Source organism: Kryptolebias marmoratus, linkage group LG21 (assembly GCF_001649575.2).
Source record: "Kryptolebias marmoratus isolate JLee-2015 linkage group LG21, ASM164957v2, whole genome shotgun sequence".
In the NCBI taxonomy this organism is placed as follows: domain Eukaryota; kingdom Metazoa; phylum Chordata; class Actinopteri; order Cyprinodontiformes; family Rivulidae; genus Kryptolebias; species Kryptolebias marmoratus.
Genome location: NC_051450.1, coordinates 16,782,282 through 16,801,413, shown reverse-complemented (window position 1 = coordinate 16,801,413; position 19,132 = coordinate 16,782,282). Strand labels below are relative to the sequence as shown.

At 40.7% G+C, this 19,132-nt stretch overlaps 1 protein-coding gene across 1 annotated transcript in view; it reads right to left on the bottom strand.

The window, feature by feature from the left end:
• Positions 1 to 19,132, bottom strand: part of prex2 (phosphatidylinositol-3,4,5-trisphosphate-dependent Rac exchange factor 2) — an 88,489-nt gene that overhangs the window by 21,552 nt on the left and 47,805 nt on the right. The window contains exons 23-34 of the mRNA XM_017406819.3: positions 16,110 to 16,271; positions 13,461 to 13,683; positions 13,169 to 13,376; positions 9,011 to 9,190; positions 8,330 to 8,424; positions 7,934 to 8,016; positions 6,511 to 6,601; positions 4,569 to 4,697; positions 3,681 to 3,722; positions 2,657 to 2,754; positions 2,373 to 2,519; positions 34 to 136 (exon numbers count right to left, since the gene is read on the bottom strand). Of these exons, the coding sequence (XP_017262308.1) occupies positions 34 to 136; positions 2,373 to 2,519; positions 2,657 to 2,754; positions 3,681 to 3,722; positions 4,569 to 4,697; positions 6,511 to 6,601; positions 7,934 to 8,016; positions 8,330 to 8,424; positions 9,011 to 9,190; positions 13,169 to 13,376; positions 13,461 to 13,683; positions 16,110 to 16,271 (1,561 nt within the window). The remainder of the gene's footprint in view (positions 1 to 33; positions 137 to 2,372; positions 2,520 to 2,656; positions 2,755 to 3,680; positions 3,723 to 4,568; positions 4,698 to 6,510; positions 6,602 to 7,933; positions 8,017 to 8,329; positions 8,425 to 9,010; positions 9,191 to 13,168; positions 13,377 to 13,460; positions 13,684 to 16,109; positions 16,272 to 19,132) is intronic.

Below are 19,132 nucleotides of genomic sequence, written 5' to 3'. Positions count from 1 at the left end.
ATAAAGCCAAGGTAAGAGATTTAGAGTACGTACTGGCAACATGTGGTTCTCCTTCAAATTGCTGGAAGTACAAAGTGACTTTCTCCAGATCTATCAGAGCCACCTGAGTGTCCTCCAGCATGGCCTGCTCATCAGTCTGAGGGAAACAGCAAACATTAAAACCCCCTTTTTTGTTTTTTTTTTTTGTTACTTGAAGCACCCATGCACACATACAAGAGGCAATGTGAGGTCAGATAAGAGGTGGGGTACACCCAAGACTACAACCACCAAAATTAATAAAGAAAACTTCTCAGTCTAAACAGAAATGAGTGTTTTTAACTCTTAGACATATTGGGTTCATCTAGGACGCTTTGAGGAAGCAACACATCCTTTTTTGTGGCTGACAGCTGATATTTGGATGTGTGAAATTATTGCAGACTCAAAAATGACAACCAAAACAAAACTTTTTTTTTTTTAAATCTTCTGAAAAGTGGTATATTAAATCTTTGTTAGAGTGGCTTCATGCTTGCTCTTCTATCTATAACCAGGCAGGTTTAGTTCTGTCTTCTTACTGTAGATCTCATTTTATTAGCTCTGATTAGACACTAATATTAACAGCGACATAAGTATGTTGGAGCAGAATAGAACAGACGTACAGTACAGTGCTTGAGCTAATTTACTTCAACATATAACATCTGTATTAGACAGGAGAAGTCAGTAATTTTTAATGACTGCCAGGGAGTCTGCCTGTGTCTACATGCCTACCATTGTGTTTACACACACAGCTTTATCTGCCTCCATGTTTGGTTTAGCTTGTTTACGTTTGTTTACACTTGTGTCCGAGCGTCCATACGTTTTTTGGCTTTTTCGAACTTCCACCCGCCGACCAAAAACGGGCTGGCACAGTCGCAGCAAAAAGGCGTTATATGTTTGAGAGAATGCTGATTCTGTTTTCATTTTTCAATCGAAATACTTCTGCATACCTTGTGCTATTGTTCCCTATTCATTACTCAAAACGTTCAGCTCATTCAGGAAGTGAATGCTATGACTTGTGTTTTTAGTAATTATACCGTTTTATACTTATTTACAAATATTTTCCCAACAGAAATGCATTCAGAGCTCTTCAATTCCTTCAAAACCATTGTTTGTTTTGAAATTTGCATCAGCAGACTTGCTGTATTTTTGTCTTTTTATGCTATATTTAGCTCTTAGCTAGCCTTTTGCCACTTTTCGCTTTGACAATTCAGCTTCATCTGCTTCAGCAGAGTCATTCAGCACCCAGCGTTCACTCTGTATTTTCCCAGAAAACAGTCTCTCTAGTTTGGATTGGGATGCTCTTTGCTCGTCTGTTACCCGCCTTCCCCTTCCTGTTATTTTTCTCTCTCTTTCTCGCTTTCCGTCCCCGTCAAGAGAGCAGAACGGAGCAGCCGTGGAAGAGGATTAGGGGCCTTTCTCTAAAGGCACATCTGCGATGGCACAACATGTGACAAGAGGGGATACCCCCCCCTGTCCTGCCAAGCGATGCTTTGTGTTTATGTGGGCAAGTTTGTTTCAAAGGAATTCACAGAAACACGTTCCCCACCGACACCAGACAGTATTCAATGTACACAAACAAAACGCACTGCCGTTCATGAAGAGGCTTAAAAGGATCGCGGGGAGAATTTATTGGAGTCGCCTGTGGCTTTGGAGATTTTGCTCCACGGCGACAGTAGAACAGGAAATGTTTGGTGAACGAGTGACAGTCAATAACAGCAGAATGAGATAATCTGTTACCGAACCATGCATTTCATCCATGCCTTATTAATTAGATGGAATTACTGGCAAAATGTTAAATGAAAAACTAGGTACATGAATTCACAGTAACTTAATCTTTCATCACTTTAGTTCCTTTCTTGCACCTTTATTTGAAATTGTAAAAAGGCCTTTTGATGCAGATCTTTATTCCTGTTTTAGGGGACCTTTAAATCTATCTTTGTGCATTTTTGAGCTGATTCTACACCACACTGGCTTTACAGAAGATGGAGAACACGTGTCTGACTCGACAACAGAGCCGTGGGATTTGGCTCTGTGACTCAGCGGTGCACCTCAACGATTCAGACTTTTACACAGTCACTGCGGGCAGGCTGTGTATCAAACTCAGCACATTCACTGGTAATCGTTCGGGGCATCCACCTCGTAGCCTGCTGGCGGCGTCATGACTGGTAATTAGGTCCATTTGAAACCCCAAAAACACATAAATGGAAAGTTCCATCGTATTTGCAGTGCTGCTGTTCGCTGTCGTGTCTATTCAGAACATGAGAATTCAGCATCTTATGGTGTGTGAAGCACAACTATGAACCATATATTATCATTATTTCAAAGTGTCTGTTTACAGAAACTGAGCTGCTGCTCACCAGATTGGGGGAGAGGAGGGACTGGAAGTGAAACAGTAAGCCAGCACTCTCGATCTGCTCCAGCCACCGGTGGCTGGCTTCCTGGGCTTCCTGAAGTTCCTGAGAGTCCGGAAAGTCCTGGTCCAGCTCCTGTCCTGCGTTGTGGAACTGACAGGGAAAGGTCACAAGAAAAGAGTTTCAGTTCAAAAACTCTGGCACGAAAAAGGCACGATGCATTCACTGAAGGCATGCCAGGCCTCTTATTGTCGTGTGTAATTGTAAAACCAGATGTTTAGATCACTTACCTGGTTGAGGACAGCCAGCAGGTGCTCGGAGAAAGCGCACACAGCTGCAACTAAAGACTGACAGAAGACCATATCTCGACGTAACTGGATCTCTGAGTCTGGACATGAAAACAAAAGCACATGTGAGATAAAGATAAAAAGATGAGGGGGAAATGAAAAGAACAGTTTTCAATTCCAGCACATTAACAATTAAGATATAAAGTAATAAGAGCAAAGATTACGAGAAGGAGAGGTGCTGAGGAGAGTACGTTCTGATAATTAATCAGACTTCTTTAGGTTCGAGTCTCAGTGAGGTGACCAAAAGGCTCGTGCACCTCCTTTCAAATGAGTTGGGGATTAAATAATGCATCAGAGGAAAGTGAAAGGAAACGAGAGGTGTACTCAAGCAAAAATAATTAGCTGCCAAATTTTCTTGAGAAACGGGCCTTTCTGAAAGTTCAGCACCGAGTTAACAAATGACTTCTTGAAAAGCTCCGAAAAAATGTATTAATCTGCTCAAAAGAAAAACACGCAAACTTTCTGACACCGTTACCCCAGACATCAGTTTGGAGTCGTGGAAGTAAAGTAAGTAAGTAAGTAAGTTTGTATATTCAGTTCAGTGTTTTAATGCTTGTAATGTCATTACTGAGGGTTAGACCCCATCTAATGTAAACATCTTTTCTATCTATTGTTCAGGGGCTCCCAATAAAATATGACACATTCTACAAACAGCTCATGTAAGGATGCTAAAAACTAAAACTCCTAAACTGGGAATATCTGTGTTACTTTACTGTGTGTGTTATCTTCGCTTTAGGTAAGTATTGTGTGCAATAAAAGCATAGAAGTAATCATGATGGAATCAGTGCTTCATATTTTTGAAAGAAAACAAACTGACAAATTCTCTTTTTTCCCCCAATCTCTTTTAAATGGAGCTAATATTTAAGTCCACAGAGTTTTTCCTCCAGTGTGCAAAAAGAATAATGCGAATTTTAAAAATTCAGCTTTTATTGTTTTCTGTGTGAGTAAGAAGATTGGTAAAACAGACCTGTGTACTGCAGTAGCACCAGGAGCAGACGTGTCTTCACCTCTGAAAGCAACAAATAAATAAGAAAACTCAGTGGATATGTGAAGCGCTTCATTTCAAGTGACATAAAGTCGCTTCCTTCAGCTTTATTAGTATAATTCAAATTGCACGATTAACCTCTTAATGTCATACACAGGATAACGCTGCATAACGTTATTCCTGCTCCACTTCTGTTTATTTTCACACTCAAAAAAAATCCCACACCAGAGAAACCAGGAGCGGGCGAAGATAACAGCGTAAATCCATATTTGTTTATGTCATAGCTCTGGGTTACAAAGCAGGAAGGCAGAACTGCATGAAAGCACCGTTCTGATGAGGCGCAGAGAAAAAGCAGCGAGCTGCACGTTAATATTAACTCTGTTTATTTGTATTTCTCTCTGTTGTGACCAGCAGCTCACCTTTTCAAGTGGCTGATTTTAGTTTCCATTTGTTTAACGCCGTGTGTTTGGTAGTTTGTCTGTGTGAGCTCAGCGTGTCAACAAACACAAAAACACACACTCCTGCTGGCAGTAAAAAATGCCTCAGCAGACAAAAATAAAGGAGCTTTTTAGCTATTTGCTAGTTTATAGCCCCAGCTCTGAGGGCCCAATTTATGAGTCTCAGAATGGTTTTTGGTTACATTTTAAAGAGAGCTAAGTGGTTACTTAGTCAAGCAGTCTGGTGTTTCATTTAATGAATGGGAAGGGCTGCAGTGGAAAAACTAGAAGATTAAAGTACATTTCATCCAACATCAGGTATTTCAGGTACTTCTTCACCGAGTGAAGAAGCTTCAGGGTTCGAACATTGTGGATTTCAAACCGACTGTGTGTGTATATCCTAAACTTTAAAGCAGTAAAGGTGCACACTGACCTTCAACGTATTTAGAAATGGTTTGTGTGAGCGCCTGAACGCTGTTGGGGAGATTCCACGGATCCTGTTTGATGTGGAGGCGCAACCTTTTGGTGCAGTTGACCCTGGGCTCCATCTCCTGCTGGAACTCTGACACACACACACACACACACACACACATAACTCGTTAGCTCAACTGGATGGAGGTGATTTCATGTAGATCAGATGGGAGGACTACAAAAATAGCCGAAACACTCTGAAATACAAAGAAACATCAGAGCAGAAATCAACACAAATGACAAAATAACACAAAAAAACCACCAACCATGACACATTCTGTTAAAAGCCAGTTGCTCTAAATCTAGCACAGAATTAATGAGACTAAAAGTTGCTAAACTAATTAACAAATCAGGAATGAAACATTTTGGTGGATTTTTAAAGAAGTCCTAACCCCTCATGGTTTAATAGCATTTTAATTTCTCAGATATGCAAACTTTAACTGTTTGATTGTCTTGCTTGTTTGTCCATTCGTCTACTTAACTGCATCTTGCTTTTTTTTATTTTTAATGCAGTCTCTGTCAAACTATCTCTTGAGCCAAATATGAATTTCCTTTTGTTTTACGAGCAGAATACCAATAGTAGACCTGTTACAGTTACATTATTTACGGCTTGTTTGTTTTTACAGGGATGATACATGAGTGGAAAAACCTCTCGGCCTTATGTAATCGCTCTCAAAGCAGCAGAAACAGACTTATAATAAACTTTAACTTGAAGTAGAACAGATCTGTGATCCAAAGATTAAACGGGGGGGGTACGTGCGCGAGGAGCAACAGAGTGTGAGATCAGATGAAGGAACGCTCTGCTTGTTAGATAATCCCATTCGCTCTGTTATCAAGCACACGCATTTCTGAAGATGAGATGGATCGGCAATGATCAAGGCCCTACGTGCCTCCTGAAGGCGCACAAACACGAGCGGGCCTATTTTCAGTTCAAGCGTATCCGCGCTCACTTGAGGACAGCTGGAGATGAGAGAGGAGTCTGTGTGCCAAATGGGTCGGGCTGTCTGGAGGCTTGAATTATCAAAACATCCAGAATGACGGGGTAATCTGCTGTTTTGCTTAAAGTGCACACCACTCAGCTTTAACATCACCCTCAAGGGCACAAAGGCTTAAATGTGAGTGAGTTTCTTACAGTATGATAAAGACCAACACAAAACAGGGAAATTTGGGAGATAAATTATGTTCTGGGAAGCATATTTGCTTCCACATGCCACTTTTGAAGACAGTTCTTTTTTTTATCCAAGAAATGGGTCGAGTCCTCTGAATTAAGTGCCACACTTTGTCAGCCTTGGTAGCAGGAAGTAAGAATATTTTTCAGCCAGTCTCAGCCACATTCCTAAATTTCCTCATAAGACATACGATCCAACGGGAGGCAAAGATAAAACACCGAGGTGAAAATGAGGACATGAGGCAAATCATGACTAGAGCTTTCACAGGGTCACCGTTTTCATTGACTAATAAATAAAACAAACGCTTTAAAGTGAAGACGAGCAATCGTGTGCTGTTTCACCACTAAAAATAGAAACGGCATAAAGGGGGGAAAAGTAGGAATACTGAAGAGGAGCGCAGGGAGAGAAGAAAATGCTGGGAATACTTTTGGACCCCACCCACAATAATTTCCCCTCATGTGTCTACCATCACATTATGCAATAGGAAGTCGCAGCCCCTTTGCGTTCATCGCCTGCTCTGTTTTATGTCAATATTGAACAAAAGAGTCTTTCATATCTTTTTTTTTCCCACTTAGCCTCAAATCAGGACTAACTCTGCCAGGAATTATCAATAATACAGAAAATGTTTTAAACTGACAACTTATACATCAAAATAAACACTTCTGTTATATAAAACAGAGATTTTAAGAAATACTAATTGACTAATGTCTTGTTTTTTTGGTTTTTTTTTTTTACCTTGTATTCCTCTTCCAGGCATGAAACACTTGGTCTGTTCAAACGCCCGAGCCACCACGGCTCCTCTCAGCATGCTGCTGATTGAATCCACCTGAAGAAAGCACGCGGGTCAACTTGGTACACATGATACAGCCTCCCGCTGGGCCACGATTGAAAATATGTGCAGGGAAGCAAAAACGTGCTCCCCGTGCATAACCAACACCTGCTTTCTCCTGCTCAGTCTAACACACACACACACACACACACACACAAACCACCTCACAGAACCCGAGCGAACACAGTTTGTTATGCGATGTGTAAACAAAGCCGGGGAAACTGCTCGACAATAAAACAAATGACAAAACAAAAAGTGCAGAGACAGCAAAGTTTAGTTGTTTTTTTTTAAGCTTGTTCTTTTTTTTTTTAACTGCTGATAGAAACATTTTCATGGAGCTCCTTGCAGTGTGTAAGCATGTGTGTGTGAGTTTGTTTTTATTCATGATGAGGTCCAAAACATAACAGGGTAACAACTTACAGGTACTTAAACTAAAGCAGTGTTCTGTGGAGTTGTTGTCAACAGTCAGTATCTTACCTGCAGTAGAAAGCATTACCAGTTTAAAATATCAGAAAGAGGTTTTCTCAGAGGGGGGGTCAAGTTAACAGTAGTTCCAAAACAGATTTCTGTCCTTTTAAGACACTTTGAGCTCAAAAATGAGACAGACTTTCATTCGAATGCCCCTTTACACACTTTTACACCACCGTCACTTTCGTATTAGATGGTAGAAGATGGTGTTTAATAAATTTGAAGACTTTGCCAGTTAAACAGAAAGTGTCAAAATCAATAAAGCAGTATTCATGTGAATGTTGCGAAAGATTTCAGACTGGAGTCGCTCTCATAAGAACTTCTTTCTTCCAGATGCCATTTACTCCCAGAGTAAGTTACAGAACCCCACAATAAAACATGCAAACTACCCCGTTAAGACGTGGTTTAGGGTTTGGCTTCTAGTCTCGATGCTTAAAATTTGGTTAAGAGGCAAAAACAATCCATTAAGTCACCTGATTGTCCTCGTGGACACATAAAAACAAACACATGTGTGTATAGATCTGGTCAGGGACAGTAGAAACATTATCAAACTCAAACCTGTCCCAATTTGCCCTTTTCTAGCTGGAAAGAAAATTATATTACAGCTTATATTTTACACAAAGGTTTCAATAAACAGTTGACCTTTAAAAGAAAAACATTACCCACAACAGAAATGATAACAGTTGACCTAAAACATCGTAGGTATTTAGGTAATCAGTAAGTCGCACCTTTAGTGTAATGACAACAGCACATTTATTCCTCAGGACATGAATACATTTTCTCAAAGATAAAATAGATGTGAGTAATATTCCAGAAAAAGAAAATCAAATCACCACATGTCAGGGTGATAAATTGACTCACCTGGCTAAAGAGATGCTCGAGAAAGCTGTGAAGTTTCTTCTGCTTGTCATGGGACAGCCACACACTAGAGGGCATCTCATCTCCTGCAGAAATGCAAATAAAACTTGTCATTATTAACTGCACACATGCAGAAAGCAAACTGAGAGCAAATCCTCTTGTTTCAGTGTAAAGAAAAACAGACATAGATGTTTGGAGGTGAATTTAAAACAGAAAAATATATATTTCCCAATGAATTAACACAATGTTTTGGGTCTGAAAATGGAAAACATAGTATCAGTGTTCGACTATGTCCAGTCATCCATTTAAACGTGACACAGAAAATACGACGCTGTCCTGTTTGATCCACATTTATCTCTGAATGTGAAGGTTTGTGTCCACTGTGTCGTATTTGAGCACCTGAGTCCATGTCGTCGCTGTGAACGTAGGAGCTGCAGTGACTGCTGCAGATGCTGGTGAAGGAGGCGATGGAGTTTCTGTTGCTGTTACAGTCGCTGAGCAGAAAACAGAAGACACTTAAAGAGGAAATACATCTAAAGTTATCTTAAAGCGCATAGGAAAACTAATATTTTATTTGTTTATTTATTGCTCATCTCTTCTGTCTGTTGTTTTAATATTTAATTGCCCATGTCCAGGTGTTCGTTTGTCTATTTGCCTGTTAGCAAAATATCTCACGAACCCATGGACACAGTTAATAATGAAAATCTCAGAACGCAATGATTGGTTTTACATGCACAAATGATTTAACTCAATTCGAGATGGCTGCCACAGCTAATCAACCTCAGAAAGCACCAAAATGGCTATAATTCAGTCATTTTTAGAGATAATGAGTTAAAATTTGGCATGGTCGTAGCTGAGAGTCATCCCCATCAAATACTCTGAGCACTAACAGCTCAAGCAAAATTTTGCAGTTTTATGTGAGATCATGTGAAGCGTTATTTTCAAGATTTGACCAAAACGGATATAACTTTGTAACTTTTCAACACAGAAAGAACTTTAGCATATGCATTTGTTTAATGAATGCTTCAAAGCTGGAATAGTACGCAGTGCTGAGGTGGCTCGTTCTCACGTTGGTTTTACCTGTATGAGTCTCTGTTGCTGATCGTGTCATGTCCAGAGTCCTCCTGCTCGTCTCCCGCCACATTGAAACACACCTTCTTCCCATTCCGCTCACCTCTCTCCCCCTCGCTTTCTGCAGAAATGTAGCTCTCCAGGTTCCCCACCTCCGACGCTGGAGGGTACGTGATGTGGGATATGAGGCTGGTGGGGAAGGGAAGAGGACAAAGGAGCATGTTTGATCAGACAAGAAGGTCTTACATGTTTCTGAGGAGCGCAGATACAGTATGTACAGTACACACGTGAGCTCGTGTACGTGTCGGGGGGGCTCCGATAGCCAACTGTGAAGGCCAAACAAAACCCCTACATGTTTGTGTTTTCCTTCAGGTGGTCAGAGGTCCTCATTATATTTAAAGGTTCAAACGTGGAGCTGGGTGCAGCTGTGTCAACATGCTGCTACATGCTGCAGAGATCAGTTCCCCCTCTCTGTACGGCCACTGTCTTAGAGATTCTGCTAGATGTCTATCAGAGGAGCAGGAACAGGATGGACAGGATATTTTCACAGTTGCAGCAACACATGGTGGTGTTTAAAGCCATATCCTAATAAATGCTGGGCTTGTACTTTTTTTTGATCTCCCACAAACACACGCACTCTGACACGCAATGTCTGTTTATATTTCAGACTCATTTGAATTTGAATCGGCTTACATTTTCCATGACGTCGACCTCCGATACAAAGTGGAAACAGCAGAGGGGGGCTACGTTGCTCTGCCTTGCATCAAAATGAACATGTCTTCCTCGCGCTGGCCAAATGTGTCTCGTTTTGAATCCTCTAAACTGTTTCTCATTCCCCACTGACCTGCTTTCCACCCATTCGCAGGCTGACAAGGCAGCAAGTTGCCCTCATTATGGTTGAGGAACCACCACAATGCCCCTCCAAAGCCGAGCGGCATTCCATCGCCATGGAGAAGGCCTCCTGGCTCTTTGATTGGTCACTGGGTAATAAAGACGTGAACTCAGTCTGGGGCCTTTTGGGCTCAAACTGGGAGGAAGTACGGCAGAATAATAATCGCCGCATCAGAGAAGGTGAGCCGAAGACTGAAACACAGGAAAACCTAAAAACATGCCAATGAGACGAGGCCAAAGAACACGACTGCTTAACAGAACAAAGTATAAAAATGTATTCATCTCTCACAAGGTATTTTTTTAACCAACTCTTAGAAAACATTTAAAAGTGATCCTGCATTACTAAGCTTTCCATTAGCAATTCAAAGGAAGGATCTTTGCGGCTCTCTGTAATTTATAGTTAGAAAAAGTCCAAACACTCCAGAGCTTTAAATCTGACAGCTACTTTCTAAGTGTGCAAACTAAAACAAAACGCATGAAAATGGGAGGGCAAAGCAGAGGGATTAGTTCTTTTTTAATTCAGGAAGGGAGGAGAATGTGAAGCAGGGTTTGTCCTCTCGCAGCTGTGACCCTTTCTCCGAGACACAAAAACAAAAGTTCAAAGGTCACTGCCTCAAAATAGATTCCTCAAATACACGGCCAAGCAATTACATATCTTTAAACTATGTCAGTTTTTTGTCTCCTAAAATTATAAGAGGGGTGTTCCTAATCTGCGTTAAATACGGCACGTTTCCTTTTAGTAAAATGTGAAGTTTTTCAAGGGAAAGTTCTTATCTTTTCAAGTGGGAGTCTGAGGGACGGTTACAAACACTTATTATCTTACCTGCTCTTTGAATGACCTCAGTTTGGACAAACAGATTGCATTTAGGACACTTTTACCTGCAGTGTGAACAAAGTCTGTATCATTTTTATTGCTGCCACGATGTTTAAGCTTAGATATGTTTTAGCTTCCTTGTTCCCAGCCTGTGTTTTTCCTCTGCCTCCCTGTTCGTCTGGTCACACACACACCTGACATTCATCTGCACCCACTGTCGAGTTCTGTGTGAATATTTTGTGACGTGAAATTGATGGACACGTGGAGGTTTTATAAACCACGCGCATACGAATGGCTTTGAGACTGGAGTTGTTTAAAAACAGCAGCAGTCCACTTTGTTCTTGGCTCCACTCGGACAAGCCGTTAGCTCATCAGAACTACCCATTTAAGCCATTTACATCGAAAACAGCAAAAAGGAAAGCTTGTTTATGTATGTGGACGGCTGAGTAAGTACTGTACAATATAGTAAATGAAAGCCAGTAAAAAAAAAAAAGCTGGGTTTTTAAAGAAAGATCTTTCAGAGAAAGGGGCAGAGTACATGTAGTCGTAGTAATGACCCCTGCACAGCCTATGAACCGTCTAAAATGCAAACTAATTTAATGAAGCGCTAAGGAAGGCTCAACACTCCCACAGAGGTCAAATGGATGCATCCAGCCAGCTACTAGAAACGGACCAAATTAGTTTCCGTGCTGAGACCCTCACACACTCCTACCCTTAACAAGCTCCTTGTCTGAAGTCTGCATGTTTGAACAGACAGCTCATGGTAAAGGTCATTATCGCCTCACTAGATGTGCCTTGGACTGTTCCAGGGTGCAAGGATGCCAGCGAGCTAATTGGCAGTGACAGGAGCATGACAGACTCTGTCCTGACTCAGTCATTACCAGCGCCGCTGTGGACTCATCTCATCATTACTATGGTGAGGTGACAGCTCCGCTCCATCTAGTGACGTCTAATGTCACGTTCTGATTTAAGAAGAGACTATCAATGAATAACTCAGGCGAAAGATTATCTAAAGATTCATAACAAATACAGTAATCAGTGAGCTGTCTCCGAAAAATGATCAACTACTGCTTAACGTCTGCGTTAGTGAAGTGGAAACGTTTATCAGTGGCTTTTCCAGACGGGCACCTGGCTTCATTTCACACCCATCTTCATTGAGATTTTACTTCCTGTCCGGTGGGGACAGGGGGGGGGCGAGGACCGAAGCAGCATTTTTCCTTCTTTGCTTTCCGGCGTCTCGTGTGCTGCCGAACAATGAACCTCGCAGTCGTGCCAAAGACAGAAAACCGCGCTGAATACAGAGTGACCCAGCAGAAAGCACCGATTCAGACCTTATACGCGCCCTGCCAAGTTTGAAATCCTGAACGAAAATGAAGCAAGAGCGCATGTTTTAAAAGGTGGAGCAATAACGTCTCTGTTAGTTTTGCTTTTCCTTCACCATCTGTCTATCATAGCTTGCCTGGACAGGTGTTAAGAGTAATGACCGAAATGTATTCTCAACCATGAACAGAAGCAGGACATTGACCTATCAGGTTGCAGCAGAAGAAACAATCTACCTTTAATAAATATGTTTATTGACAAGTTCTGTTCCCGTAAAAATTATCTAAAATTTAAAAAAAAAGTATGTCAAGTGAATGTTATTTTATGGTTTGTAAGAGTTCTAGGATAAACTCAGGATTGTGTTTGTTTTGCTTTCTTGTTGGTAATTAGTTCTGTTTTGCATTGCCACTGCTACTTCCTGTTTTATTTTGTAAAATCTGTTCACTTGCCTGTCTTGAGTTCCTGCTTCTCTGACACACCTGGTCTTGATTTGTACTTCTCCCAGCTGTATCCAGTTAGTCGTTATCTTCCTCACTATACATAGCCCTTGTCGAATAATTTTTATTGTCTTCATATGGTTGTGTTTTTCTCACTTTTGCAAGGTTGTGCCTTTCTTTTTTTATTCCCCATTTTTTATTTAATTAAACTTTTAATTTTAAACATCAGCCTGCCTACATGTATGCCTGCGTTTGGGTCCTCCATTCTCCATCTTTCTTGATTTTGTGGCAGAATCAAGTCTTAAAGCTTAGACTTTAGGATTCGGTGTGTTACAATCATTTGCAAAAAATGGGAAAGTTGGAGACGGAAAATATCTTAAATACCATCTTAACTGTCTTGCAATAAATTTCATCTGTGCTGCAGGGTTAGAGAATAAAATAAACTAATTCTGAAGACTTTTATTATGGCCTGCTGCCATGAAAGGTGAGCCAAAACATAATTGCCATTACAACCTTTTTGTGTTTTGTTAGCTGTGGCGGCCATAAGCACTTATAGCTATGATGCATTCAGACACCAGCGTTAAAGAGAAATCAGATTGAGTGTTAGATTGACTGGTGACGGAGTTGAGCTGGTTATCAGCCGAGCATCCCTAGATAATGTACAGTTAAAGTGTGCAGAGTTTACAAACATTTAAAGCTACTCACTCGGGAATGTGGGCACCATGTGTTTCCATCTCCTTAACAGCAGCGGTGAGTTTATAAAGAAGTTTCTGATATGCATCCAGGGTGAGCAGGTCCTCTTCCCTGAGCAGGAACCGAAGCCCGTGTCCCTCGGTCCGGCCCAGACTGTGACCAGAAGGTGCAGCCATGGTTGTGATGGTGTGCTGGACATTCACCATGGGGCTCAGCTTACCTGGACATAAACCCATGTCGTCAGTAAAGCTCCTGAGCTGTGAAGCTTGATAAACATGCGAACCCGATTCTGCGCCGTTCTCACCGTTCTCCACAATGCTGCTCCGGTTCTTCTCCAGAGTGTTTTTCCTGCTGTCCAGCTGCACACCGAAGGCACTGCCCAGAGAAGTGGTGGTCTTGGGGTAGGACACCTCCAGCACGTTTATGTGGCAGTTTGTGGGGCAGAAGTCGCTGCTGTGGAGGGGGGAAACCTTGGCCTTGGCTTGCTTAAAGGTGGGCCACGCTCTGTTCTTCAGGACCCGAGAAAACTGAGACAAAGAAGGAGAAAAATACCATTACTGTGGAAAATATATTAGGCTTATAAGAACTGTGCTACAAATTAGAAGAAAAAAGCTGTGAGTTCACAGTAGGTTTGTGATATTATTCAAACTTGGAACAAAAAATAATTTAGGACATGCAGGCTTTAAAAACCTGAATTATTTAGCTGATGTGCATCATAGTGGTACGTTTAAAGGAGCTCAGTGGAACACAAGACGAAGTATACGTCAACACAATTTTCTTGTACAAGTATGACAACATGCCAGAAAAATAAATAAATAAAATTCACTCGTTTCTAAACACGTCCAACATTCCTCTTTCCTGTGTGGCAGCACAAATATTTAAACGGAATCAAAGATTCAAGACAAGCTAATAGGATTATCATTGCTCACATATGTGGAATAACCCCAGATCCCAACACAAGCCCTCATCGTCTCAGCTGATATGAACCGGGCTGAAGTGGTGCGCAGCAGCTCGTGTCATCGTGTTGTAATTGTGACTTTTCACGTGTCGCTTCAATGACTTCCAGAATGCAATTTCATGGTTTGAATTTGCTGCAGAGGAACCGTGGATTTATATTTACCAGAGGAATATCAAACATGTTTTCTGCTGAAAAACATGTCACTACAATTAAACTGTAGATAAATGATCCACACATGGATCCTGCGTACACAATATAATAAGGACAAATATCCTCCAGAGCGGCTCAACAGAGTGAGTCATGGCCCGGACCTTTGATTCTGCCCAATTTAAGGTTTCAAGGAAACTTTCTTCAACAAAATCTGTAAGTAAAATGTGATATAGTGGGAGCTGGATAGATCAGCATGTATCACAAGCAGACTGTTGTGTGATTTATATTTTGAGCCTTTATTCTCTCTTTTAGCTTGAGTATGAGGCATGTAGCATCTAAATGGAGAGGAGCCACCCTGACATCTGTCTCATATCCTTCAGGCCTCTTATTCTGAAGTCAAAATCTCTCCTGCTAATCGTTTTCTGTCATATCTTCATGTTAATCTCCGCTTTCATTTCTTCTCCCTCTTCTTTTCTGTCTCTCCAGAGGTCCGAGGAGGAATGCTCTGCGGCATGAAGGGGCTCTTTCACAACGAAAGCCCTGGCTGTTATGCAGGGATATTTAGAAAGTGGTAATTAATCCAAGGCCCCCTCTGAAGTCTGATCTTTTCCTCTTTCTTACGCACGCTTGCATGTATGGCCCATGGGTGCACGCTTGCAGATGTGGTGGAAAAAAAAAAAAAAAAAAGTGATGAAAACATTTTGGGCTCTGTAAATGAAACGGGCAGAAATGTCACCTACTTCCAAACAAAGCTTGAGGACATCGTTGCAAAGTGCACAACAGGTTAGAAAGTCTAAGGGAAACATTTCAGCTTAATAGTTCTTTGGAAAAAAACTGTTTTCTATATTGCTACTGTGGTTCATATTGTTTTCTGATGTGTGTTGTCAAAATGTGTTTTGTGAAAAGTCACGCTTGGTGATATGAAGACAGTTTTCTTGCTTTCTGACACTGAAGCTTTACAGAAGTGATATTTTGGTTTGTTGTCATGTTTTGTTGTTCTGTTTCTTAAAACAAAATGGTATTTTGTAAACCCGTGTATTTTCTGCTTTGCTGCTTTTGCTTGACGTCAGCGTCTTTTGGCTGTTAGCGTTAGTATAAATTTTCAACCTATGGTTAATTCAACATAAACACTAACTAAATTTTCAGATCACTGTCACATCTGCTTACAAATGTCCTGATTGGCTATAATAACAAGGGATGGGCAGTGATTTTCAAATATTCAAAGTCTAATTAAAAGGGGTGAATTCAAAGAATCACTCATTTTAATCGTCTTTATTTGTCTTTTATCAGGACACCTGGTAGCGACACGCTTAATTGTTTCCTAATGGTGCTTTTCCATTTGTTGTGCTTTTTTTTTTATACAAACACCTACCGCCCACCCACCTCCTGAAAATAAAGAAAATCAAACTGGTGCATCTTTGTGCCATTGTAGTTTATTTTGAAAGGATTTTAAAGTGGAAACTATGGTCACGGGTGAGCTCAGCTTTGCTGCCCTGCATTTCTATCCATGCTGATCAATTAGACCTGTGAAAATGAAGGAATGTAAGGATTCCTGGCCAGCAGAAGCAGCAGCAAACATCTCTATAGCTGTAACTTTATTACAGGATTTTCAAATTTTCAACTTAAAATTGAATAATTAACAAAACATTCTGTCCTATCCTTAATTTTAACCCTAATTTTGACCGACTATGTTGCTTTGTTGAACATTTTTTCTTTTTGAAGGCTGTGTGTACAACAGGCTGTCCAAACATATATAAATACAGCTCTCAGTGGGAAGGAAAATTCATTCAGAACAACAGATGAATGTCCCTTCTGTTTCCCATCAAAGCCACCCCGGAGACATACCTTCCTGTAGTTGGTGATGCGCCGGTTGATGTGCTCCACCCTCTCGCTGCACATGGCGCTGAAGCGTACCTGTAGTTCCTCAGGTATCACGTCACAGCTGGAGCTCAGCCGGCCGCACATCTGCACCAGCAGGTCGTCGTTGCGTGCCAGCGCCTCCAGGATCTGGTCGCCGAAAAAGGTGAACAAAGGTCGAGATAAGAAAGTGCCTCTAAAAATCTTTCCTAAAGCTACAAAATGGGATGTAAATGAACGATCGGGGCCCCCATTCAGCGGGAAAAACAAAAACATTTTGCCTGCAGGATTTATTTTTCATATGTCAAAAGCATTTGAAGTTGAATATGTAAAACTCTCATATGGGCTCCATAGATTCATGGAGATTGTTCAGATCATAGATTAGATATGAAGAGAACAGGAAGCTGACTCTCTGAGCCTTGAGATGAAATGAAAGTGAAGCCGGGGAGAAAAACGTAGCTGCAGGAAGAGACTAAGGCACAAAATGGTGTTGGCAACATTAAAATACAACACACAAATCTCAGAGGAAAACATAATATGCTCGAGCAGATGTTCATAATAATAATAAAACAACTTTCACTTTGGAGCAATTGGAAACTGTCTGTATGGAGAGAGTTATATTTTTGTGGATGTCAGTGGGGTTTCTTTGAAGACGCAGATTTTTACAAGAAATGGCTGTAAATCTCCACCAGATCCAGGCATGTGCCCACATTTGATCTCGACTAATTCATTACAAGCGAGACAGATTTAATTCACCAGGAGATCTGGCAGAAAGATGCAGAAAGCTCTTTCTTTTCTTTTTTTTTTTTCCTACTTCAGCAAGCGTGGCTCTTCATGTCTGAGTGGAACTTCAGTCCTCTGTGTGTCCTAAATCAATAATGATCATTCAGTAAACATCACTGCTGGGATGTAAAAAGCATGCTCTTAAGCCAGGCGGGAAATAAGCGAGCTGAAATAAAGCTGTCAGCTCTAACTAGGTTCAAACCCATCGTTCTACATACCCACCCCCCCAAAAAAAGCTGGTGGATTTAACTATGCTGAGGAACTCACAGAACAGAAAAATACCTTTGGGATTTATGCTGAATTTGTGTTTTGTTTTAAATTACAGACACAGCAATCTTCTTTTTTATTATCAGTCAAAGTACTATTAATTAAAAATCATTTTTCTAATATCAAAGCAGCAAACACCAAGCCTATAAAGAAAAATTATAACTTCTCATAATTAGGTTTGACTTCATTTTATGCTCCTCTTTAGCCTGACGAGGCAGAAGCATTTTTATGTCTTTTTTATTGTTTGCATCCTCAGCGTTATCCTCAGTTAACAGAGGCACAGCTCTGCAGTGATAAACACCAGCATTTATCATCCAAATAATCATAAACCTTTCCCTTGCTTTTTCCATTATCTGTCCCTTTTGATTGACAAAAACAGCCAATTATTTAAAATAAACAACAATGAGCTATATTCCGGATGTTATTATTAGTTGAGAACATTCTATTAGGGATTTAGAGGGATAAACTAACCAATAAGAAGAGGCCTCAGGTACAGAAAGGAACTGCAGGTGCCACCAGGTTCCTACAACAACTATAAAAAACTCAACTTTTCTTTATTTTCTACAAAAAACAGCTTATAATGAAGCTTTCCTCTTCTGTAATTCATATAAATGTGTTTTTAAACATTTCAACACTAGCAAAAAGAATGGATAGATGATTATTCACCATGTACAGTACAGAAAATCCTTTTTCATCATAAATATAATACTAAAAATTGTCATAAGGGCCAATTTCAACAAAGGATTAAGTAGATTAAATTAAGTTGTATGAGCTACCAGTACCAACTGCTTAAAAAGAGAAAAAAAAACACATTTGATTCAAAATGGCTGACTTCCTGTATGGTTTGGACTATAGGTCCATGGGGCTTTTTCGCAGGTCTTCAGATGGTAAATGTGTTTCACAAGTTTCATAACTCTGAGTTAAAGCTGTGTCAAATATTGTGCTGATTGGATGGTGCCGATGTGGATTTTACACCAACATTTAGAGGCTGTTCACATTTATTGCTACAATCCATCTTTAGCTCTATGATTGAGATCGAAGAGCACTAAATACTGCTGTAAATTCTCTTACTGTGCATTGAAAACGTTTTCACTCAAACCACCCTCAGAGGTGGTCTGGACCAACTGCATCTGCACACGTTTGGAAGTCTGAACAGCAGCTCAGTCCTCGATGTAGGACCTGAGGTGACCCCACACAGGCAGCTGACGGATTATTGCAGATAATTAAACAGTGTTCCATGGGAATTTATTTTTTCAGCTAAAGTTTTAATGAACAGTTTTTTAGAACCCTTAATAAAAAATTTTAAAAAACGTTTTCATCAAGATCTTATTAAACAAAGTGGATTACAGGACGCTGTGTGGTGATTTTCTCTTTTATTTATTGTTAATCTTAATCTTTTTAAAGCTGTTGGACCCTCTGTGGTCACTGTCAATCACAGAACAACAGCCTTATGAGGCATTATATCCACCTAATTAAACACAGCAGTGATGTTACAATCTCAGAGAAGCCATACAACAGCTGACAGGTTGTCAGCGCACCGTTCAGCTGTAGGAGTTTCACAGGTTTAAATGTCCAGTCTTTGCTTTCCAGCTTATTAAGTGATAACTCAACTCGCAGGTAATGGACATCCGGTCGCAAAATGTTTCCAGGTACGTGTTTTACCACCAAATGTCAACAGAGGCGTCGGAGCTGACCACATGCAGCCAAATCACCTGAAACGGGGCCTTTAGTGTCATAGCGAGATATTAAAATGCGATATCACAGACATGCCCTTCAGCAAAGATTCACGGCTTTTAATACCAAGTGACATCAAGTTGTTATAGCTTATCTGGTACAATTTGATGTAATGAGCAAGTCTGTCAAAGAAGGAATGTGAGAAAAAACACCTGAGTCCCTGTACTCTGTGGGTGGACCTATGACAATGGCTGACAAGTCATCTAGATCTATGTAGGACCGGTGTG